This window comes from Bombina bombina, chromosome 3, assembly GCF_027579735.1.
Source record: "Bombina bombina isolate aBomBom1 chromosome 3, aBomBom1.pri, whole genome shotgun sequence".
Taxonomy (NCBI): Eukaryota; Metazoa; Chordata; class Amphibia; order Anura; family Bombinatoridae; genus Bombina; species Bombina bombina.
In genome coordinates, this window is record NC_069501.1 from 1057852248 (window position 1) to 1057878347 (window position 26100).

General features: G+C 40.7%; 1 protein-coding gene across 1 annotated transcript in view; it reads left to right on the forward strand.

The window, feature by feature from the left end:
• LOC128652610 (cell division cycle-associated protein 7-like) overlaps positions 1–26100 on the forward strand; it is a 144447-nt gene that overhangs the window by 69920 nt on the left and 48427 nt on the right. Inside the window, exon 8 of the mRNA XM_053705542.1 lies at positions 11833–11969. Coding sequence (XP_053561517.1) covers positions 11833–11969 — 137 coding nt within the window. The remainder of the gene's footprint in view (positions 1–11832; positions 11970–26100) is intronic.

The window sequence follows — 26100 nt, forward strand, 5'->3', positions numbered from 1 at the left end:
TGAGCTGTATCTGAACACAATTTGTGAATCACAAGAGATGTAGAATACTATACTCTTCTGCTTGGTGTCATCTGTTATTAGGTTACCTCAGCTTCCAGTTGTGTCACATGACGCTGCTCACTGCATCCTCCTTCTGATTAATCTATATATCCTTCACTTGCTAGGAGGCATCAAGAGGGGTGCCTTCTATTGGTACCAATTTCTGCTGCTAATATATTCACAGAACACAGGTGGCGCTGCAGCACAGCTTTTCCTTTGACCCATGTACTGCAATGTAGAGAAGCGTTCCTGTACCTGCCTCTCCATAGCATTACATGGGGGGGAAAATATTTTTTGGGGGACTTTTTTTTTTTTTTTTTTTTTTTTTTTTTTTTTTTTTTAATTAAAATGTAAGTAAGCTCTGGCCACATATGGCAGGGTAGGCACTGCCTCCCCTGCCCCTTATGAGTGCACGTCCCTGGTGGAGATGTGGCTCCTATGTTGGGTGCAAATTCACTACTCCCGACAGCTTATTTTTACAGTCATTAGCCCCCTGGAGGTCTAACTTTGATATCCTACAATGGGCCGAGCTAAGCTACGTGACAATGGGTGTGCGTTTTTTTTTTTTTTTTGGTCTGTATATCCCTATTTCCGGTGGTACGGAGAAGCGGTTATGAGTTTTCTCTGCTACGTTATGTGACGCAGCAGTAAGGCCTCATACTGTACTAAGTGTCTTAAATTAGTCAGGACACCTACTTTTTGTGAATTATCGATTCGGTTTTTAGCTGAGGTATGGAGATTGTATGCTTTTCTTTAAAGACAAGATGAGTCCATGGATTGCCTCCTGGTCAGCAGGAGGAGGCAAAGAGCACCACAGCAGAGAGATATATATATATATATATATATATATATATATATATATATATATATATATATATATATATATATATATATATATATATATATATATATATATATATATATATATATATATTCTCTCTGTCTCCTCCCACCCCAGTCATTCTCTTTGCCTATGTTAGTGATAGGAAGAGGTAAAGTGAGGTATTAGATTCTTCAATCAAGAGTTTTTTATTTTGAAAGTAGTGCCAGAGTGCTGCTTTCTTCTAGGGTGTAGCCGTAGTCCATGTCAGTCTTTAGAGTAGAGCTATTGGTGGCTTTAGAGCAATGGGAACTGGTGGGACATAATTCTCACTGTGCCTCCCATACTGTGATGCTGCCCTTCTTGTGATGGCCTAAGCAGAAACTAACTCAGGCCCTATCTTTGTCCACAGGTCTATAGGCGGGAAAGGACCTCTTAAACCTGTTGATGCTGTCGGACAGCATTGAGGTAAGTGCGGTTTTTATTATTCTGGGACAAATTTAACTCAGAAAGGAGACTGCACTTAAGTATACATATTTTTATTGGGAACATGGGCTCTTTAAGTAGAGGGCTCCCTTGCCAGACGGCATCTATTCATGGGCCACGCTTGGGGCTATTTTTATTGGGGACATGGTCTCCTTAAATAGAGGACTCCCCTACAAAACAAATTTATTCAGACACTGGGCTCCGCTTGGGGTTATTTCTTAGGGAGCATGGGCTCCTTTAATAGAGGGCTTCCCTATCACACATCGTACAGACACTGGGTTTTTCTATAAGCAACATTATACAGGCACTGAACTTCTCCGGGGCTATTGGTTTTAATTAAGGACTTAGCCGAGAAGCGGCATTAGGTTTTGGTGGGGCTAATTTTCGCGCGCTTCAGTCGGGTTAGAGAAGCTGCACAGTTATCCTGTTCCGGAGCTTCTGACATAAAGTTGTCAGTCGGGTGTTACGCTAGAACCGCATAGTTGTATAAAGCAAGCGGTTGCTAGCGTTCTGAGACTCAATCGTAATCAAAGGAGATTTGCCTGGTATTTTGGTGCTGGACTGTAATTTGGCAGGGTCAGACTGATATTCTACAGGAGATTTTACCTTTGTGAAAGGCAGTGTGCAGAGAGTATGTACCCTGGGAGTAAGGAGAGACTAAGCAAGGAAGTATTTCCAGCTTCAGTTCTAAACCTAGTTGAGTGCATCTCTTTATTTCTTGATCGTAATCTGGCTGGAAAGAGTTGTCTGAAAACCGGGTGGCAGGTGGGCGCCTCAGCGGAGCTGTTGAGGCACAGAGTTGTTAGTCATTTATTTTTTCTTACAAGCAAAGGAATTGCTAAAATGTTTATCTGGTTCAGTAAAATTGTTGGGTTTTTTTAAATTAAAAGGGGCCAATACCATTTAAGGCCTAGTATACTGTTTTTCAGGCTTTATCAAAAGGCCAGTTTTTTTTTATTAGTTCTTACACTCTTGTTTTCTTCGGGAAGTTCCTTATCTCTGATTCTGAAGTGGTTTCTTTCAGGTTTAAACTAGAACACCTCTGCCTGTTACTCAGGGAGGTTTTAGTGACTCTGGACGACTGTGATTCAATAGTGGTCGCGCCTGAGAAGTTAAGTTAGACAGATACTTAGTTCCTTCTTACTCTGTTTTTCCAGTTCCCAAGCGAACTTTGGAGATTATTTCTAGGGAATGGGAGAGACCAGGTATTCCCTTCTCTCCTCCCATTTTGAAGAAGATGTTCCCTATAGCTGACGCTGTCAGGGAATCTTGGCAGTCAATACCTAAGGTGGAGGGAGCTATTTCCACCTTGGCTAAACGAACTACTATCCCTATTGAGGATAGTTGTGCTTTTAATGATCCTATTAATAAAAAGTTGGAGGGTCTGCTTAAGATCTATGTTCACCAGGGTTTGTTATTGCAACTGGCTGCTTGTATTGTTACGGTCACTAGTGCAGCAGCTTATTGGTTTGATGCTCTTGCGGAGTCTCTTAAGACAGACTTCCTTGGAAGAGATACAAGAGCGGATTAAGGCTCTTAAATGAGCTATTTCATTTATTACTGATGCTTCTCTGCAGGTTACTAAATTAGCTGCTAAGACTTCAGGTTTTTCTATCCTAGCCCGCAGGGCCTTATGGTTGAAACTTTGGTCTGCGGACGTGTCATCCAAGTCTAAACTTCTGACTATTCTTTACAAGGAGAAGACCCTGTTTCGACCTGGGTTGAAGGAAATTATCTGACATCACAGGAGGCAAGGGTTATCTCCCTCAGGATAAAAGAACCAAGCAGAAAGATCGACAAATTAATTTTCGTTCCTTTAGAAATTTCAAAGGAAACTCATCTTCCTCTAAAGAGGAAGGAATCTTTTAGCAATCCAAGGCTACCTGGAGACCCACCCAGTTGTGGAACAAGAGTAAACAATCCAAAAAACCTGCTGCTGCTTCCAAGTCAGCATGAAGGGTTTGCCCCTGATCTGGGACCGGATCTGGTAGGGGGCAGACTTTCCGTCTTTCAGGCTTGGGTGCGAGATGTTCAGGATCCCTGGGCTATAGAAATAGTTTCTCAGGGATACAAACTGGAGTTCAGAAATTCTTTCCCCTGAGGAAGATTTCTTGTTTCAAGATTATCTGCAGACCAGATAAAGAGAGGCGTCCTTACTTTGTGTAAAAGACCTCTCGTCCATGGGAGTGATTTGTCCTGTTCCAATACAGCAACAAGGACAGGGGTTTTATTCAAATCTGTTTGTGGTTCCCAAAAAGGAGGGAACTGAGAAATTTGTTTAGACTCTTGAGGTCTAATATAGGTCTGACAGAGTTCCATCTTTCAAGATGTAAACTATTCGTATCATTCTTCCATTGATCCAGAACGGTCAATTTATGACTACCATGGATCTAAAGGATGCATATCTTCATGTTCCTATCCAGAGATAATCACAAGTTCCTGAGGCTTGCCTTTCTAGACAAACCTTTTCAGTTCATGGCTCTTCCTTTCGGTCTGGCCACGGCACCCAGAATTTTCACAGGTTCTGGGGTCTCTGTTGGCGGTTCTAAGACCACGGGGCATTGCGGTGGCGCCTTATCTAGACTATATTCTAATCCAGGCGTCAACTTATCATCAAACGAGGTCCCATACCGACATTGTGTTATCCTTCCTGAACTCACAGGTGGAAGGTAAATCTGGAAAAGTTTAATGCCGCAGACAAGGGTACCCTTCTTAGGAAAATTCTCATGGACTATGTCTATTAGAGTTCCCGACAGAGGTCAGAAAGTCTAAGATTCTGAATAACTGTCGAGCACTTCAGTCCACTCTTCAGCCGTCAGTGGCTCAGTGCATGGAGGTAATCGGTTTGATGGTGGCGGCAATTGAAAACATACCATTTAATCGGTTTCACCTCAGTCCTCTGCAGTTAAACATGCTCAGACAGTTGAATGGAGATTACGTGGATTTATCTCCTCTAATAACCCTAGAACAGGAGACGAGGGAGACTCTTCAATGGTGGTTGTCTCTGGATCATCTATCCCAGGGGATGTGCTTTCGCAGACCTTCATGGGTGATTGTGACAACGGACGCCAGCCTTTAAGGTTGGGGAGCAGTCTGGGGCTCTTTAAAAGCTCAGGGTGTATGGACTCGGGCAGAGTCTCTTCTTCCGATCAACATTCTAGAGCTGAGGGCGATCTTCAATGCTCTTCAGGCTTGGCCTCAGTTGGCTTTGGCTCAATTAATCAGATTCCAGTCAGACAACATTATGACAGTGGCTTACATCAATCAGGGAGGAACGAGGAGTTCCTTAGTGATGACAGAAGTAGCCAAGATAATCCAGTGGGCGGAGGCCCATTCTTGCCATCTGTCAGCGATCCACATCCCAGGGGTGGAAAACTGGGAGGCGGATTTTCTGAGCAGGCAGACCTTTCATCTGGGAGAGTGGGAACTTGATCCGGAAATATTTTCCACTCTGATTCTCAAATGGGGTCGCCTGAGTTGGATCTCACGGCATCTCGTCAGAATACCAAGCTCCCGAGATACGGGTCCAGGGATCCCCAGGCCGAGTTGATAGATGCCTTGGCAGTTCCTTGGTCCTTCAACCTAGCATACTTATTTTTCCCCGGGTTATTGCTCGAATCAAACAGAAGGCATCAGTGATGCTCATCGCTCCTGCATGGCCTCACAGGATTTGGTATGCCGATCTGGTGGACATGTTACCCATGCCACCTTGGACACTTCCATTGAGGAAGGACCTTCTCATTCAGGGTCCCTTCCTTCACCCCGAATCTAGTTTCTCTGAAGCTGACTGCTTGGAGATTGAATGCTTAATTCTATCCAAACGAGGTTTCTCTGATTCGGTCATAGATACCTTTAATTCAGGCACGTAAGCCTGTAACTAGGAAGATTTACCATAAGATATGGCGTAAATATCTTTTATTGGTGTGAATCCAAGGGCTACTCATGGAGTAGTTAGAATTCCCAGGATTTTGTCTTTTCTCCAAGAAGGATTGGAGAAGGGGTTATCAACGAGTTCCCTAAAGGGTCAGTTCTCTGCTTTATCTATTTTGTTACACAAGTGTCTGGCAGATGTTCGATCCTTTTGTCAGGCTTTGATTAGAATCAGGCCTGTGTTTAAACCAATTGCTCCTCCATGGAGTTTGAATTTAGTTCTTAACGTTCTTCAAGGGGTTTCGTTTGAGCCTATGCATTCCATAGATATTAAGTTATCTTGGAAAGTTTTTATTTCTTGTTGCCATTTCTTCTGCATGAAGAGTGTTTGAGCTTTTGACATTACAATATAATTCACCTTACCTTTTTTCATTCGGATAAGATGGTGTTCCGTACTAAACTTGGTTTTCTTCCTAAGGTTGTTTCAGACAAGAACATTAATCAGGAGATTGTTGTTCCTTCCTTGTGTCCTCATCCTTCTCAGAAGGAAGGTCTTCTGTACAATTTGGACGTAGTCCGTGCTTTAAAATTTTACTTACAAGCGACTAAGGACTTTTGTCAATCGTCTTCTCGGTTATTTTTTCTTGAAAACGTAAGGGTCAGAAAGCTAAGGCTACCTCTTTCTTTTTGGCTGAAGAGTATCATCCATTTTGCATATGAGACTGCTGGACAGCAGCCTCCTGAAAGAGTTATGGCTCATTCCACCAGGGCTGTTGCTTCCTCATGGGCATTCAAAAATTAGGCTTCTGTTAAACAGATTTGCAAGGCTGCAACTTGGTCCTCTCCACACTTTCTAAATTTTACAAATTTGTACTTTTGCCTCGGCTGAGGCTGCTTTTGGGAGAAAGGTTCTTCAAGCAGTGGTGCCTTCCGTTTAGGTTCCCTGTCTTGTCCCTCCCTTATCCGTGTACTCTAGCTTTGGTATTGTATCCCACAAGTAAGGATGAAATCCGTGGACTCATCGTGTCTTTAAAAAGAAACAAATTTATCAGGTAATCACAAATTTTCCACGGCTCGTCCTGTTCTGAGACTGAAGTTTACAAAAATTGATAACCAGACACCTCTGCACCTTGGCTTTTCCTTTCTCTTCCTAACTTCGGTCAAATGACTGGAGTGGAAGGGAGGAGCTATATACACAGCTCTGCTGTGGTGCTCTTTGCCTCCTCCTGACCAGGTGGCGATATCCCACAAGTAAGGATGAAATCCGTGGACTCATTGTGTAACAATAAAAAGAGAATTTATGCTTACCTGATTAAAATTTTGTTTCTTTCTAAAGTCTAATTTTGTGGGAGTTCTTCTTTTTTTTTTTTTTTTTTTTTTTTTCCTTTGCTGAGCCAGCATTGTCAGAAGGCTCCTGAACAGCATGCATCCCAGAAAATGTTCAATATATGCTGCAGCTTTCTCGTGTCCCAAAACATAGCGTCCATACAACCAGTGCCCTGCGCTTCCTCCACGACGACTCCTGGAGTTACCTTGCAAGACGCTTCCCTTATGTCCTCTGCGGTTTCGGGTGCGTGGTCTACTTTTCCTCTTGCACTTTCCCTGCAGCATGGGAAAAGGCAAACATTCAGTGAGCGAGGTTACTGACAGTTGTTGCTATCTCAAATGTCCCCAGAAGCCTGAGGAAGAGGATAATTCGGTAGCATCTGAGGGTGAAATCTCAGATTTTGACAGTATAATTCCTCCTGCTGATACTGAAGTAGTATCTTTTTCAGGTTTAAGCTAGAACACCTCCATCAGTTAATTAAGGAGGTTTTAGCTACTCTGGACGACAGCGACACCACGGTCGTAGTTAATCCTAAGAAATCCAGTAAGCTAAACAAATATTTTGATGTACCTTCCATGGTGGAGGTTTTTCCTGTACCAGATCGAGCTTCTGAGATCATTGCTAAGGAATGGGAGAGACTGGGTATCCCTTTTTCTCCATCTCCTATATTTAAAAAAGATGTTTACCCATAGCGGACTCTATCAAGGAGTCATGGCAGACGGTACCCAAGGTGGAAGGGGCAATTTCCATGCTAGCCAAGAGAACTACTATTCCCATAGAGGATAGTTGTTCCTTTAAGAATCCTGTGGATAATAAATTAGAGGGGTTGCTCAAGAAAATGTATGTACACCAGGGTTTACAATGGCAACCTGCGGTTTGTATTGCTACTGTCACTAGTGCGGCAGCATACTGGTTTTGTGCGTTGTCTGATTCTATTTGGACATAAACTCCCTTCGAAGAAATCCAGGATAGGATAAAGACCCTTAAGATGGCCATCTCCTTTTTTACAGATGCTTCCCTTCAGGTTATTAAGATGGGAGCTAAGGTTTCAGGCTTTGCCATATTTGCTCGCAGAGCTTTATGGTTAAAATCTTGGTTTGCGGATAGTCCGAGCCTTCCTGGAGGCCCAATCAGTCTTGGAAAAAGGGAAAGCAATCCAAGAGGCCTGCTGTTGAGTCAAAGACAGCATGAAGGGCCTGCCCCCAATCCAGGACCGGATCTTGTGGGGGGGCAGGCTTTTCTTCTTCGATCAGGCTTGGGTTCGAGATGTTCAAGACCCTTGGGCGGTGGACATCGTGTCCCAGGGATACTAGAGTTCAAGACCTTTCCTCCCAGGGGCAGGTTTCTGCTTTCAAGATTATCTGTAGACCAGATAAGAGGCGTTCTTACACTGTGTACGGGACTTCTCCGACCTGGGAGTGATACTTCCTGTTCCAATGCAGGAACGGGGTCTGGGGTTCTATTCTGTCTGTGGTTCCCAAAGAGGAGAGAACCTTCAGACCAATTTTAGATCTCAAGAGTCTAAACAAATTTCTAAGAGTACCGACCTTTAAGATGGAAACTTTTTGTTCTATTCTTCCTTAGGTCTAAGAGTCAATTTTATGACCACGATGGATTTAAGGGACACATCTGCAGGATCACACACGGAAATGTTATCTTTCCTATGGTCTCACAGATGGAAGGTGAATTCGGAAAAGAGTTCCTTAGTTCCAACTACATGGGTAGTTTTCTTTGGGATCCATACTAGACTACTTATCAATGAAATTTTTTCTGACAGAAGTCAAGATTTTCAATTCTTGCCTAGCACTTCAGTCCTCTCCTCGGCCATCAGTGGCTCAGTGCATGGAGGTAATTGGACTGATGGTAGTGGCAATGGACATCATCCTGTTTGTCCGTTTCCACCTCAGTCTTCTGCAGTTAAGCATGCTCAGGCAGTGGAACGAAGATTATGCGGACTCGTCTCTGTGATTGCAGGAGACAAGGGATTCTCTACTTTGGTGGTTGTCTCAGGATCATCTCTCCCAGGGAACCTGCTTTCGCAGATCTTCCTGGGTTATTGTGACAACAGATGCCAGCCTTTTGGGATGGGGAGCAGTTTGGGGCTCTCTAAGAGCAGGGAACATGGACTCGTTCGGAGTCTGTCCTACCCATAAACATTCTGGAATTGAGAGCAATCTTCAATGCTTGCCTGGCCTCAGTTAGCTTTGGTCTGGTTCATCAAGTTCCAGTCGGGCAATATAACCTCAATGGCTTACATCAACTGTCAGGGAGGAACCCGGAGTTCCTTGGCCATGACAGAGGTAGCCAAGATCATTCAGTGGGCAGAGACCCACAATTGCTGTCTGTCGGCGATCCACATTCCAGGAGTGGACATCTGGGAGGCAGACTTCTTAAGCAGACAGACCTTTCACACGGAGTGGGAACTCCATCCGGAAGTGTTCCAGCCTGATTCTCAAATGGGGTCAGTTGGAATTGGCTCTAATGGCTTTTTGACAGATACCAAGCTTCCGAAGTACGGGTCAAGGAACCCTCAGGCTGTACTGATAGACGCTCTGGCGGTACCTTGGAATTTCAGTCTCGCATACCTATTTCCTCCATTTGCTTTTCTTGAGTCATGGCTCGAATCAAGCAGGAGAGGGTGCCGGTGATCCTCTTTACACTGGCGTGGCCTCGCAGGATTGGTATGCACTATGCAGACCTAGTGGATGTCATTTCTTCCACCTTGGCGACTTAACTCTGTGCAGGACCTTATATTTCAAGGGACCTTACTTCATACAGATTTAGTTTCTCAGTCTGAACGCTTAAATTTATCCAAGCGTGGATTTTGGACTCAAATCGTTGAGACCTTGATTCATGTAAACCTGTGACTAGAAAGATTTACCATAAGATGTCTATCGGTGTGAATCCAAAGGCTACTCTTGGAGTAGAGTTGGGATTCCTAGAATTCAGTTTTGGGTTTATTGGCAAGTTCCCTAAAGGGTCAAATATTTGCCTTCTCTATTTTGTTACTTAAGCGTCTGGGGATATCCCAGACGTGCAATCTTTTTGTCAGGCCTTGGTCAGACTCAGACCTGTCTTCCAACCAGTTACACCTTCATGGAGTCTTATTTTAGTTCTTTAAGGGGCTCCATTGGAGCCTAGGCATTCCTTAGATATTAAGAAGTTATCTTGGGAAGTTTTGTTTCTTGTTGCTATTCTTCTGCTTGAGTTCCCTTACCTTATTTTTCATCAGATAAGGTGGCTTTATGTACTAAATTAGGGTTTCTTCCTAAAGTAGTTGCAGATCAGAACATTAATAAGATTGTTGTTCCTTCCTTGTGTCCTAATCCTCCTTAGGAGGAACGACTTCTACACAATCTGGACGTGGTACATACACTAAAATTCTATTTACAGACTAAAGAGTTTCGTCTGTCTTCTGTTTAACGTGAGACAAAAAGCTATGGCTGCTTCTTTCTTTGTGGCTGAAGTGTATCATTTGCCTATGAATCTGCTGGACAGCAGCCTCCTGAGGGGAATAACAGCTCTTTCTACCTGGGTTGTTTCCTCATCCTGGGCATTCAAAGATGAAGGCCTCTATGGAACAGATTTGAAAGGCTGCAACTTGGTCCTCTCCACACTTTTTCAAACTTCTATAAATTTGACTCTTGCCTCAGCTGAGGCTGCTTTTGGGAGAGAGGTTCTTCAAGCAGTGGTGCCTTCCGTTCAAGTTTCCTGTCTTGTCCCTCCCTTATCTGTGTACTTTAGCTTGGGTATTGATTCCCAACAGTAATTAATGATGATCCGTGGACTCGTGTCATTAGATAACAAAATTTATGTTTACCTGATTTATTTAGTTCTTGACACGAGTCCAGACTGCCCTGTTATTTAGACAGGTTGTTAGTATTTTATAAACTTCAAACACCTCTGCACCTTGTTGCTTCCTTTCTCTCCTTTTCTTCAGTCTAATGACTGGGGTGGGAGGGGAGGGAAGGGAGGTGATATTTAACGACTTTGCTGTGGTACTCTTTGCCCCCTCCTGCTGGGCAGGAGTGATATTCCCAACAGTAATTAATGATGATCCGTGGACTCATCGTGTCAAGAAATAAATTTATCAGGTAAGCATACATTTTGTTTTTGCTTTGTTCTTTGTATTAGTTGAAAGCTAATTCTAGGTTAATATGCTAATTTCTTAGACCTTGAAGACTGCCTCTAATCTGAATGCATTTTGACCACTAGAGGGCATTAGTTCATGTTTCATATATATAACATTAAACTCATGCACGTGAAGTTACCCTTGAGTGAGCACTGATTGACTAAAATGCAAGTGTCCAAAAACCTAAATAAGGGGGCAGTTTGCATAGGCATTAGATACAAGGTAATCGCAGAGGTAAAAAGTATTTCTATAACAGTGTTGGTTATGCAAAACTGGGGAATGGGTAATAAAGGGATAATCTTTTTAAACAAAAATTCTGGTGTTGACACTCCCTTTTTAAGTGATCTTGGTAGTTTTTTTTTTTTTTTTTTTTGTTTCTCCTTGATATTTTGTCTGTTAGCAGTTTCCAAGCTTTTGGCTATGTAGTGAGATTCCCCTTAACTTATTTTTCATGCAGATAAGGCGGTCCTTCGTACAAAGTTGGGATTTCTTCCCAAAGTAGTATTGGATCGTAACATCAATCCAGAAATTGTTGTTCCTTTTTGTCAGACACCTTTTTCTCAGAAGGAAGGCTTGTTGCATAACCTGGATGTGTGCTAAAATTTTATCTACAAGCAACTAAAGATTTTCAGGTAAATGTAAGGCTCAGAAAGCCACTTCTACTACTTTCTCTCTGGTTGAGAAGTGTTATCCGACTAGCATATGAGACAGCTGGACAACAGCCTTCTGAGAGAATTACGGCTCATTCTACTAGGGCTGTCTCTTCTTCTTCCTGGGCTTTCAAAAATGAAGCATCTGATGATAAATTTCTTTCTTTCCTGGCATGGAGAGTCCACGACCGGCCCTTAATTTGCGTTAAGACGTGTGGTGTTTTTTTTTTTTTTATTTTTTTTATTAAACCTTTATAGCCTTGTCATCTTTTTCCATTTTGCCTTCGGCCGACTGACTGGGGATTATGGGAGTGACACTTAACAACTCTGCTGGGGAGTTATTTGCCTTCTCCTGCTGGCCAGGAGTTGAATTCCCACTAGTAATTGGAATGGATTCGTGGACTCCATGCCAGGAAATACATTTTATCAAGTGTGTGTATTTATTATTATTATTCTTATTATTATTCTTCAATGTTTTTTTTGTTTTTTTTTTGTCCCTCCCCACTAGGACTGGCAATGCCCTCCCTGCAGAGGCATCTGTAACTGTAGCTTCTGCCGCCAGAGAGAAGGCCGTTGTGCCACTGGGATACTCTTCCCTTTGGCACGTTATCATGGCTATAGTGATGTTCACTCTTATCTAAACAGGTGGGTATTTGATGTGCAGTATCAGTTCCTGACACTGAAGTGATCTCAGTATACAGAAGACTGCTTTGTGTTTTTTCTCCACTTCTGTTGAACATAAAGATCAACAGACGGGGAGATGTAACATGAAGTTATGAAGCAGTGCTCTGTATACCAAGATCAATGCTGTGACAGCAGGAGGCTAACGACCAATTTGACACATCTAGGAGTACATAGGATCCACAATGTTTTAATGAGGTAATAAATAGCATATTTTTCTCACTTTATTAAGTCATGTGGAACCAAAGTGCTCCTTATTCCTCTAGCATATTTCCCTTACTAGTCCTGGATGTGTGTATGTATATATTTATTGTCCTTTGCATAAATCTAACCATGCTGTCTATTTATTTACAGCTTGCGTAGCACAAACAAGGCGGATGATGAAGAGGTTTAAGTTTTGTTTGGTTTTGTTTAGTGTTTGTTTTTGTACTTGTATGTTTTTTATGTTGAGACCTGCCACGAAATACTGATATCCAAAGCACACTGCATTAGTCTTTCCCCCTTGTTTAACGCACTTTAGTAGACATAACTGTTTGCATTATTTGAATAAACTAATAAACTATAGTTTTATACAGATTTTGTCTTTTGTTAGTATCACATCAACTGATCTTGTATTTGGTTAAAAACATTTTGCATTGTGTATTGATACAACTTTCACATCAATTGATTATCTAGTTTTTTTTTTTTTTCGTGTGTGTACTGTAAGTCTGATCAAACTTGGTTACACATTGGAGTATATTTGAGTGCACTTACTGGTTATTATTGTAGGACTAAATTATACTCACTAGCTCCAAATGGAGAAACTACTGAATGCATTTACATTTATCTCGGAGCGCTTTAAGTATAAAACTGATATTCATCTAGTCAGTTTCATGTAATTTGATTAAATTGTTGGCTTACTTAATGCTAAATAAAGTATGTTTATAGTATGTTTATAGATTATAAGTCAAAGTCTGATCAGTTGGTACTGATATTTGTATAGCCTTTGCCCCCAAATTTTATAGCACTAGGTACATAAGTAGGGGTAAAATTATGTGTATCTCACAGCGCTTAACCAGGATAAGTGTCATGATCCGGTGTACATGCGCTCAGGAAACAGACCCTCGGGGCAGTGGTAGGGATTTGAAGACACCGACCCCTGACCCGGGGGGGAAGTATCCTGGACGTGGATAGATGATATTTTGATTTATAATAAAGTTCAGAGTTTAAGTAGCTGTGTCCAGGAAACAGAATGGGATTATTTCTGATACTTGTGGTTTGATGATATTTAGCATAGGTATTAGAAAATGCTGTATCTTGGAATAGTTGGTAAATTCATGCAGGAAACAGTCACAGATCTCAGTTGTTCAGGATCACAACTTCAAAGTTAATGCAAAGCACATTAGACCTGAGAAGGCTTAAAAAGAGGCTGAGGTAATCGGGTGCATGAATGATTAATCAGGCAAGCAAGCTGAATGTAAATACTGCCCAAATACAGCAGTCAGAGAAGGAAGTCTTAAAGGGATAGTGACATTAGGCTGAGATATGTTACAGATCCCCCTCCTCAAAGGCGACCAAAACAATCCAAAAGGAGAGAGAACAAAAATGATATGGAGAACCGGTAGTAGGTGTATGGAGGTAGTGAGTCCAATCGGAAATAAAGAAAGGAGGGTTGGAGATCTCTTGAAAAAGTTGAATGACGAAGTGAAGGCCATGTAATTCAGGTATCAAAAGATCTCGACAATGATTAGAGCAAAACTTGAAGTCAACTTTTTTTGTAGTCATCGTGAGAATGCATGAACGTAACATACAATGAGCTTCCTACCACAGAATCATCCTGAGGGTAGATAGTCGGATGTTCTTCATGATAGATGACCATGTACATAGCCAATGAAAAGGCAGCCAGTCCTAGAGATATGAATAGGCTTTCCTCAGCTTCAGAAATAGAGATGCAGCATTCTGGATTGATAACCAGATTAACCACCTTTGGGTCAGAGATTTGAGTATCCTCAGAATTAACCTCTTGGCCAAGGATTAGATATACTCCAAAAGAAAAAGCTATAGCCACTTCTAACGCAATAGCAGGGCTTTCTTCAAAGTAGGAGATAGGAGTGTAAAGTGCAAGATTTGTCCAGTTCTTGCCATCTTCTAATTCAATATGAAATGTCGCCTTACTGGATTCAGAATCAAGTGTCCTCACTAAGAACAGGTATATGAATGACCACACCAGGGCAAGGTTCAGGAATACCCACATCTGGGCAAGGTTCAGGAATATCCTCAGTAGTATCGGGTGAAGGAATGCCCATGCCAGAGCAAGGTTCAACTATAGAGAAAGAAAAAGAACCCACTTGAGAGCCAGGAACCACACTCTCTTCTGAGCAGAGGGCAAGGCTTTCTTCAGGGTTCATAAACGAGGAATTAACAAGACCCACTTTAGAGCCAAGAACCATACTTGCTTCTGAGTAGAGGGCATGGCTATCTTCAGGATCAAGTATTATTACACCCATTTCTGGGTTAAACAAAGGAATACCCATACCAGGGTCAAAAACAGGAGAGTCCACCTTGATGTCAGGTTTAGTAGTATAATCATGGAAAACAGGAATGGGCACTGGGGAATCTTCTTGAAGAACTTTTGTACAAGTTTCAGGGTCAAGAATGTCCACTTGCGAACTTGGTTCAAAGTTGTCCTCACAGGATTCAGTATCAGGAATTCCTGTACAGGAAACTGATGTAGTAGAAAATGTAGGTTGATGTAAAGTATGTCCCAAGGGAAACAATTTCTTAGATGCAGTAACAGAAGAATTTTGAGAAGGTGAAGTGTACTGAAATATGCCACATTCAGGTAGATGCAGAGGAATTGTGACACAAGATTCTGACTGAGAAGTTATCTGGAGTTCAGCAGGCATGCTTATTTGAGTTTGAATATCAGAGCTAAATTCTCCAGGGATTAACTCTGGTGAACTTAAAGGTTGTATATCTGGAACAAAATTATCTTTCTCTTGTAAGGTGTATCCAGTCCTTGGATCATCCATTACTTGTGGGATATTCTCATTCCCAACAGGAAGTTGCAAGAGGAAACCCACAGCAGAGCTGCAATATAGCTCCTCCCCTAACTGTCATAGCCAGTCATTCTCTTGCAACTTTTAACAAGCAAGGAGGTCGTAAGAGAGAGTGGTTAAATATAGCTAGTTTATTTTCTTCAATCAAAAGTTTATTTTTAAATAGTACCGGAGTTGTGCTATTTTATCTCAGGCAGTAAATAGAAGAAGAATCTGCCTGAGGTTTCTATGATTTTAGCAGGTTGTAACTAAGATCCATTGCTGTTCTCGCATATGTCTGAGGGGATTACACAGATGAGGTAAAACTTCAGCGAGAGAATGGCGTGCAGTTTATTCTGCTATCAGGTATGTGCAGTTATAATTTTTTCTAGCGATGGAAAACACTAGAAAATGCTGCTGATACCGGATTAATATAAGTTAAGCCTGAATACAGTGATTTAATAACGACTTATCATGCTTACTCTCAGGGGTAATACCCTTATAAAATTGCAATATAAAACGTTTGCTGGCATGTTTAATCGTTTTTATATATGCTTTGGTGATAAAACTTTATTGGGGCCTAGTTTTTTCCACATGGCTGGCTTAAATTTTGCCTAGAAACAGTTTCCTGAGGCTTTCCACTGTTGTAATATGAGTGGGAGGGGCCTATTTTAACTTTTTTTTTTTTGTGCAGTTAAAATTACAAACTGACATCCAGCTTCCCTCAGGAGTCCCCTGTATGCTATAGGACATCTCTAAAGGGCTCAAAGGCTTTCCAAAGTTGTTTGTTGGGGAAGGTAGGGCTACAGCTTGCTGTGGCAGTTGGTTGTGACTGTTAAAAATCGTCTATTTCGTTTTTTTAACTAAGGGGTTAATCATCCATTTGCAAGTGGGTGCAATGCTCTGCTAGTCTATTACATACACTGTAAAAATTTCGTTTGATTTACTGCATTTTTTTTCACTGATTTTCAAATTCTGACAATTTGTTTCTCTTAAAGGCACAGTACCGTTTTTTTATATTTGCTTGTTAACTTGATTTAAAGTGTTTTCCAAGCTTGCTAGTCTGTATAAACATGTCTGACATAGAAGAAACTCCTTGTTCATTATGTTTAAAAGCCATGGTGGAACCCCCTCTTAGAATGTGTACCAAATGTACGGATTTCATTTTAGGCAATAAAGATAATTTTCTGTCTTTTTAAAAAAATTTATCACCAGAGGAATCTGACGAGGGGGAAGTTATGCCGACTAATTTTCCCCACGTGTCAGACCCTTTGACTCCCGCTTAAGGGACTCCCGCTCAAATGGCGCCAAGTACATCTAGGGCGCCCATAGCGTTTACTTTACAAGACATGGCGGCAGTCATGGATAATACACTGTCAGCGGTATTAGCCAGACTACCTGAATTTAGAGGTAAGCGAGATGGCTCTGGGGTGAGACAAAATGCAGAGCATACTGACGCTTTAAGAACCATGTCTGATACTGCCTCACAATATGCAGAAGCTGAGGAAAGAGAGTTTCAGTCAGTGGGTGATGTTAATGACTCAGGAAGATACCTGATTCTAATATTTCTACATTTAAATTTAAGCTTGTACACCTCCGCGTGTTGCTTAGGGAGGTTTTAACTACTCTGAATGACTGGGATTCCATTGCAGTGCCAGAGAAATTGTGTAGATTGGATAAGTACTTGCAGTGCCGGTGTGTACTGATGTTTTTCCAATACCTAAAAGGTTTACAAAAATTATTAATAAGGAATGGGATAGACCAGGTGTGCCGTTCTCTTCCCCTCCTATTTTTAGAAAAATGTTTCCAATAGACGCCACCACCACAAGGGACTTATGACACAGTCCCTAAGGTGGAGGGAGCAGTTTCTACTCTAGCAAAGCATACTACTATCCCTGTCGATGACAGTTGTGCTTTTTTTTAGATCCAATGGATAAAATATTAGGTTACCTTAAGAAAATATTTATTCAAGGTTTTATCCTGCAGCCCCTTGCATGCATTGCCCCTGTCACTGGTGCTGCGGCATACTGGTTTGAGTCTCTGGAAGAGGCTTTACAGGTAGCGACTCCATTGGATGACATACTTGGCAAACTTAGAGCACTTAAGCTAGCCAATTCTTTTATTTCTGATGCCATTGTTCATTTGACTAAACGAACGGCTAAGAATTCTGGTTTTGCTATACAGGCGTGCAGAGCGCTATGGCTTAAATCATGGTCAGCTGACGTGACTTCAAAATCTAAGCTACTTAACATTCCCTTCAAGGGGCAGACCCTATTCAGGCCTGGTTTGAAGGAGATTATTGCTGATATCACTGGAGGAAGAGGTCATGCCCTTCCTCAGGACAGGTCCAAATCTAGGGCCAAACAATCTAATTTTCGTGCCTTTCAAAACTTCAAGGCAGGTGCGGAATCAACTTCCTCTAATAATAAACAAGAGGGAACTTTTGCTCAATGTAAGACGGTCTGGAGACCAAACCAGACCTGGAAAAAAGGTAAGCAGGTCAAAAAAGCCTGCTGCTGCCTCTAAGACAGCATGAAGGAACGGCCCCCTATCCGGTAATGGATCTAGTAGGGGTCAGACTTTCACTCTTCGCCCAGGCGTGGGCAAGAGATGTTCAGGATCCCTGGGCGTTGGAAATTATATCCCAGGGATATCTTCTGGACTTCAAAGCTTCCCTCCCAAAAGGGAGATTTCACCTTTCACAATTATCTGCAAAACAAATAAAGAGACATTCTTACACTGTGTACGAGACCTCCTAGTTATGGGAGTGAACAGGAACAGGGTTTTTACTCAAATCTGTTTGTGGTTCTCAAAAAAGAGGGAACCTTCAGACCAATTTTGGATCTAAAGATTTTAAGCAAATTCCTCAAAGTTCCGTCGTTCAAGATCGAAACTATTCGTACCATCCTACCACTGATCCAGGAGGGTCAATATATGACTACAGTGGATCTAAAGGATGCTTATCTTCACATTTCAATACACAAAGATCATCATCGGTTTCTCAGGTTTGCCTTTCAAGACAGGCATTACCAGTTGTAGCTCTTCCCTTTGGATTAGCTACAGCCCCAAGAATCTTTACAAAGGTTCTAGGGTAGCTTATGGCGGTCCTAAGGCCGCGGGGCATAGCAGTAGCCCCTTATTTAGACGACATCCTGATACAGGCGTCAGAAATGCCAGTACTACGTCCGTATGAGACTTGGCAATTTGGAAGTTTGAGGTCGCATGGGTGGAAAGTGAACGAGGAAAAGAGTTCTCTATCCCCACTCACAAGAGTTTCCTTTCTAGGGACTCAGGTAAATTTTCATTTCTATAGAATCTATCAGACGGAGTCCAGGTTATCAAAGCTTCTAAATTCCTGCCAGGTTCTTCATTCCATTCTGCGCCCTTCGGTGGCTCAGTGTATGGAAGTAATCGGCTTAATGGTAGCGGCAATGGACATAGTGCCGTTTGCACGCTTATATCTCAGACCGCTGCAACTATGCATGTTCAGTAGGTGGAGCGGGGATTACACAGATTTGTCCCCTCAACTGAATCTGGACCAAGAGACCAGGGATTCTTTTCCCTGGTAGCTATCTCGGGTCCATCTGTCCAAAGGTATGACCTTTCGCAGGCCAGATTGGACAATTGTAACAACAAATGCCAGCCTTCTAGGTTGGGGTGCAGTCTGGAACTCCTTGAAGGCTCAGGGATCGTGGACTCAGGAGGAGTCTCTCCTTCCAATAAATATTCTGGAACTAAGAGCGATATTCAAGGCTCTTCAGGCTTGGCCTCAGTTAGCAACTCTGAGGTACATCAGATTTCAGTCGGACATCACGACTGTAGCTTACATCAACCATCAAGGGGGAACGAGAAGTTCCCTAGAGATGTTAGAAGTTTCAAAAATAATTCGCTGGGCAGAGATTCACTCTTGCCACCTATCAGCTATCCATATCCCAGGTTTAGAGCACTGGGAGGCGGATTTTCTAAGTCGTCAGACTTTTCATCCGGGAGAGTGGGAACTCCATCCGGAGGTATTTGCACAACTGATTCATCGTTGGGGCAAACCAGAACTGGATCTCATGGCGTCTCGCCAGAACGCCAAGCTTCAGTGTTACGGATCCAGGTCCAGGGATCCCAAGGCGACACTGATAGTTGGTCTTTCAACCTGGCTTATGTGTTTCCACCATTTCCTCTGCTCCCTCGACTGATTGCCAAGATCAAGCAGGAGAGAGCATCAGTGATTCTGATAGCACCTGCATGGTCACGCAGGACCTGGTATGCAGATCTAGTGGACATGTCATCCTTTCCACCATGGTCTCTGCCTCTGAGACAGGACCTTCTACTTCAGGGTCCTTGCAACCATCCAAATCTAATTTCTCTGCGGCTGACTGCCTAGAGATTGAACGCTTGATTTTATCAAAGCGTGGCTTCTCCGAGTCAGTTATTGATACCTTAATGCGGGCACGAAAGCCTGTCACCAGGAAAATTTACCATAAGGTATGGCGTAGATATCTTTATTGGTGTGAATCCAAGGGTTACTCATGGAGTAAGGTCAGGATTCCTAGGATATTATCTTTTCTCCAAGAAGGTTTGGAAAAAGGATTGTCAGCTAGTTAAGTGTCTGGCAGATGTTCCAGACGTTCAGGCATTTTGTCAGGCTTTAGTTAGAATTAAGCCTGTGTTTAAACCGGTTGCTCCACCATGAAGCTTAAACTTGGTTCTTAAGGTTTTTCAAGAAGTTCCGTTTGAACCTCTTCATTCCATAGATATCAAACTTATCTTGGAAAGTCTTTTTTTTTTTTTTTTTTTTTTTTTTTAGCTATTTCCTCGGCTCGTAGAGTCTCAGTTATCTGCCTTACAATGTGATTCTCCTTATCTGATTTTCCATACAGATAAGATAGTCCTGCGTACCAAACCTGGGTTTTTACCTAAGGTGGTATCTAACAAGAATATCAATCAAGAGATTGTTGTTCCATCCTTGTGTTTCACAATCTGGACGTGGTCTGTGCTTTAAAGTTTTTACTTACAAGCTACTAAAGATTTTCGTCAAACATCTGCTTGGTTTGTTGTCTTCTCTGGACAGAGGAGAGATCAAAAGGCTTTGGCAACCTCTCCTTTTTGGATAAGAAGCTTAATCCGCTTAGCCTATGAGACTGCTGAACAGCAGCCTCCTGAAAGGATTACAGCTCATTCCACTAGAGCTGTGGCTTCCACTTGGGCCTTTAAAAATGAGGCTTCTTTTGAACAGATTTGCAAGGCGGCGACTTGATCTTCGCTTCATACTTTTTCAAAATTTTGCAAATTTGATACTTTTGTTTCTTCGGAGGCTATATTTGGGAGAGAGGTTTTACAGGCAGTGTTTCTTTCCATTTAAGTTCCTGCCTTGTCCCTCCCTTCATCCGTGTACTTTAGCTTTGGTATTGGTATCCCACAAGTAATGGATGATCTGTGGACTGGATACACCTTACAAGAGAAAACACAATTTATACTCGCCTGATAAATTTATTTCTCTTGTGGTGTATCCAGTCCACGGCCTGCCCTGTCATTTTTAAGGCAGGTAATTTTTAAATTTAAACTACAGTAACCACTGCACCCTATGGTTCCTCCTTTCTCGGCTTGTTTTCGGTCGAATGACTGGCTATGACAGTTAGGGGAGGAGCTATATTGCAGCTCTGCTGTGGGTTTCCTCTTGCAACTTCCTGTTGGGAATGAGAATATCCCACAAGTAATGGATGATCCAAGGACTGGATACACCACAAGAGAAATAAATTTATCAGGTGAGTATAAATTGTGTTTTTGCTTCTAGCACAGGGTTTACAGGCAATGAGGCATCATGAGAGGGATATGAGAAATCAATAGTTGGAAACAGTTTTTGTAGTTGTTGTAGAGTCTGAGAAGAGATACCATTAGATGCTTTTAAGAACAGACTGAAGGTGACTAGAGACAACATCCAGCTTAGTGTTGACAGTGTCATGAGGCAAGAGAGGGTCTGGCACAACAGAAACTGAAACAGGAGATTCAGGCTGAGTTTCCTCTATGCACTTCTGATTTTCTGTAGGCAGAAAGACTTTCTTCTTTTTCTTGGAGAGCTTAGATAACTGATATTTCTTCCCAGTATGAGGCTTCTTAGGTTGCTGCCATTGAGGCTTGTAGTAAGGTTGAGAACAGAAATCCTCTTCATCACTGGATGCATAATTCTGATGTAATAAATCAGCATAGTAGTTGAGGGGACCTTTTCTCCAAACATCAGTCTGTAAACCAGGTGTTTTTTCTTCCGGCTCTGAATCTGTCCAATCTAACGAATCCATGGGAGTATCAGAAATAGGAAGATCAGTATTTCCATGAGAGGTTTCATGAGGGGAGCTGTCTGTTTCATAAATATAACAACCAAGCATGTCATTATAAACAATAGATTGAGGTTTTGTCCGAGTTTGTGGCACATTACACTTGCGCTCATACCAGTCTAATGCCAGTTCAGCTGGATCCATGAAGTCATCCTCCCTGTTGACATATTCAGACTCAGAATCAGTATCACCAGGATAGGAATCACAAACAGGAGGATTAGATGGTAATCCGGAACAGTAGTCCTGTCTCTTTAAAGGTCTGAATTTTTTCGGCTGAATCTATGAATGCATCCTCTTCAGTTACATAGTCAGACTCAGAATCTGTTTCACCAACATGGTAATCACGAACATGAGGAACAGATGACATTTTAGAAAAGTGGTTCTGTCTCTTTAAATCTTTAAAAATCTGAATTTTTTTCTGCTGAAGCTATGGTTAAATCCTCTTCATTTTCATAGTCAGATTCAGGATCAGTTTCACCAAAATGGTAACCACGAACATGAGTAGAGGATTGTCTAGAATGGGAGTACTGTGTCTTTAAATTTTTAAAAGTTTGAAAATCTTCTGGTTTTCCTTTAGGGATTGCTTGGGTCTGACTTATGTTGTAATTTTTTATTTTCCTTTGATGGTCGGTGCATCCACTACCACTGCGAATCCCTTTTTTAGGCATTAACTGTCTGTCATGATCCGGTGTACATGCGCTCAGGAAACAGACCCTCGGGGCAGTGGTAGGGATTTGAAGACACCGACCCCTGACCCGGGGGGAAGTATACTGGACGTGGATAGATGATATTTTGATTTATAATAAAGTTCAGAGTTTAAGTAGCTGTGTCCAGGAAACAGAATGGGATTATTTCTGATACTTGTGGTTTGATGATATTTAGCATAGGTATTAGAAAATGCTGTATCTTGGAATAGTTGGTAAATTCATGCAGGAAACAGTCACAGATCTCAGTTGTTCAGGATCACAACTTCAAAGTTAATGCAAAGCACATTAGACCTGAGAAGGCTTAAAAAGAGGCTGAGGTAATCGGGTGCATGAATGATTAATCAGGCAAGCAAGCTGAATGTAAATACTGCCCAAATGCAGCAGTCAGAGAAGGAAGTCTTAAAGGGATAGTGACATTAGGCTGAGATATGTTACAATAAGTGTCTAATAGCTCCTTGAGAAAAGGGTCCCTAGCAGTCCCTTAAAAAAAAGTTTTGTTTGTTGAAAATACAAAGAGCGCCTATATAACAAGGCCAAGACAAAAATATGTTGGTGTATGATATTTAAAATATTTAATGAACATATATGAACAATATTAAAATATAACAATTGGTATAGTGGATCCACTAATACAATATATTTTGTTTACAAAAATAGTCACTGAATGGTCTGTCCTGATGTAAATAAAAGTCCAATGTGAATTAAATTCCTTGCATACTTGGTGATAGCCTCAGAAAAAGATGCTAGAGTGGTAGAAAAATATAAAAATCAAATAGGTGCTATACCATATGTGTGGATTGCAATAAACTGTGAAATATTTAAAAATAAAAATATATTCTTTCCCAAATTAGTTGAAAAATGCCCCAATAATGGGCTTCCCTGTGTGATTTTAGTGAAGACTTTTGAAGAGTTGATCCTGTGTCTACAAGACTTATATCTTCAATGTTTAAACCTGTAATAAAATAAATAAAACATAGTGCAATACTGCTAAAAATGCTTAGTCCGTAATCAGAAAGAAGCTTACCATATATGTCAATGCGTTTCCGCCCTTGATATGGGCCTTTTTCAAGACCTATAAATGGTGTGTCATGGCAGCGTCTTTTGTAATTGCCAGTAACCAATCAGTGCCGTTATTATTTTGGCGCCAAAAATTCTGTTTCATGGCGAACCAGAAGTAAAAACTTCCATATTTTTATTTCTTATAATAATCGCTAAAATGCAAATATTTAATCCTAAATTATCTTCCTAAGATTATGATTGTGGCTTTTCTTGATTTCTATGCAAGTCATCGTTTATGCAGATATATCGGTGAAATCTTTAATATAAGAAATCGGCAAACCGGAAGTGACATGACTTGTGACGTCACTTCCGGTATCGCTGTCTGTTGTGAGTTTCACTTTCGGTTATACTGTGTTTATCCGTTCCCAACCTGATATGGGCTATAAATCACCGTACTTGCAGGATTGAAATGACTTAGTATGTGGAAAAGAATATTGTCTGAATAAAATAGAATAGTGAAACTTATATTTGTCTTATTTGTGTCTTTAAATATATCCGATAAGTTGATACCTAAGTATATCTACAACTATAAATTATCAGATATAAATGACATTAAAAATCGCTGATATTGCATACATTTAAAATATATCTTAAATATATACATTTAAAAATATTATATAATCTATTAAAAATTCATATGGTGTTCAGGATTAAATACATAAAATTTCTTAGTAGAATGCATACAATTTCAAGTTTGTAACTAATTCTAGCAATGTAAGTGTCTCGTATATGTCTAAGTTAATAGCTTAGTGTATCTACAAAGCATTCACGGGAGCTATACAGGAGAAAAATATATACCAAATATAGATAAAAATAAAGAATAAAACAATCACTAATGATACCTATAAATATTGTAGAATTCGCTAAAATTCAAAGAATCAAAGTTTCATTTCTGAGTACTTAAAATCAGATTTGGAATTCAAATACTAGATATAGAAGATATTCAGAGATATACATGTAAATCTTAGTTATAACGTACATCTCATCTCTTTAAACCTTTCTAACTCTAAGATTTACATGTATATCTCTGAATATCTTCATTATCTAGTATTTGAATTCTAAATCTGATTTTAAGTACTCGGAAATTACTTTGATTCTTTGAATTTTAGAGAATTATACAATATTCATAGGTATCATTAGTGATTCTTGTTTTGTTCCTTATTTTTATCTATTTGGTATATATTTTTATCCTGTATAGCTCCCGTGAATGTAGATACACTAAGCTATTAACTTATTAGACATATACGAGACATTTATTGCTAGAATTAGTTACAAACCTGAAATTGTATGCATTCTATTCAGACATTTTATGTATTTAATCCCGAACACATATGAATTTTTAATAGATTATATAATTTTAAATGTATGCAATATAAGCTTTTTTTTTTTTTTGTCATTCATATCTGATAATTTTAGTTGTAGATATACTTGGGTATGAACTTATCGGATATATTTAAAGACATAAATAAGACAAATATAAGTTTCACTATTTTATTCAGGCAATATCCTTTTCCACATACTAAATCATTTCAATCCTGCAAGTACGGTGACTTATAGCCCATATCAGGTTGGGAACGGGATAAACACAGTATAACCGAAAGTGAAACTCTCAACTAATGGCGATACTGGAAATGACGTCACTTACGGTTTGCCGATTTCTTAAACATTTTACCGATATATCTGCATAAATGATGACTTACATAGAAATAAAGAAAAGCCACAATCATAATCTTAGGAAGATAATTTAAGATTAAAAATTTATTTGCATTTTAGGGATTATTATAAGAAATAAATATATGGAAGTTATTACTTCCGGTTCGCCATGAAACAGAATTTTTGGCGCCAAAATAACGGCACCGATTGGTTACTGACAATTATAAAAGAGGCTGCCATTACACCATTTATAGTCTTGAAAAAGGCCCATTTCTCCAACATTGGTGTGTCCGGTTCACGGCGTCATCCTTACTTGTGGGAATATCTCTTCCCCAACAGAAAATGGCAAAGAGTCCCAGCAAAGCTGGCCATATAGTCCCTCCTAGGCTCCGCCCACCCCAGTCATTCTCTTTGCCGTTGCACAGGCAACATCTCCACGGAGATGGTTAAGAGTTTGTGGTGTTTAGTTGTAGTTTTTTTATTCTACTATCAAGAGTTTGTTATTTTAAAATAGTGCTGGTATGTACTATTTACTCTGAAACAGAAAAGGATGAAGAATTCTGTTTGTAAGAGGAAGATGATTTTAGCAGACAGTAACTAAAATCGATTGCTGTTTCCACATAGGACTGTTGAGATGAAGTAACTTCAGTTGGGGGAAACAGTTAGCAGACTTTTCTGCTTAAGGTATGACTAGCCATATTTCTAACAAGACTGTGTAATGCTGGAAGGCTGTCATTTCCCCTCATGGGGACCGGTAAGCCATTTTCTTAGTCTCAAACAGAATAAAGGGCTTAATATGGGCTATAAAACTGGTAGACACTTTTATGGGCTAAATCGATTGCTTTATTTGGACATTTTATACATGTTTATGCTGATAATTCACACTTATAAACTTGGGGAACTTTTTTTAGCGTCAGGCACTATGTTAGGCACCTTTTCCAGTCAGGAAGGGCCTTCCCAGTTGTAGGCTGAGCCTCATTTTCGCGCCATTACTGCGCAGTTGTTTTTGAGAGCAAGACATGCAGATGCATGTGTGAGGACCTGAAAGTAGTTGGAAAAGTTCCTAAAAGGCGTCATTGGGTATCGTATTCCCCTCTGGGCTTGGTAAAGTCACAGCAAAGGCTGTAGCTGGGACTGTATAGGGGTTAAATCTGTAACTGGCTCCGGTTTCGTTATTTTAAGGGTTAAAGCTCTGAAAATTGGTGTGCAATACTTTTAATGCTTTAAGACACTGTGGTGAAATTTTGGTAAATTTTGAACAATTCCTTCATATTTTTTCACATATTCAGTAATAAAGTGTGCTCTGTTTAAAATATAAAGAGACAGTAACGGTTTT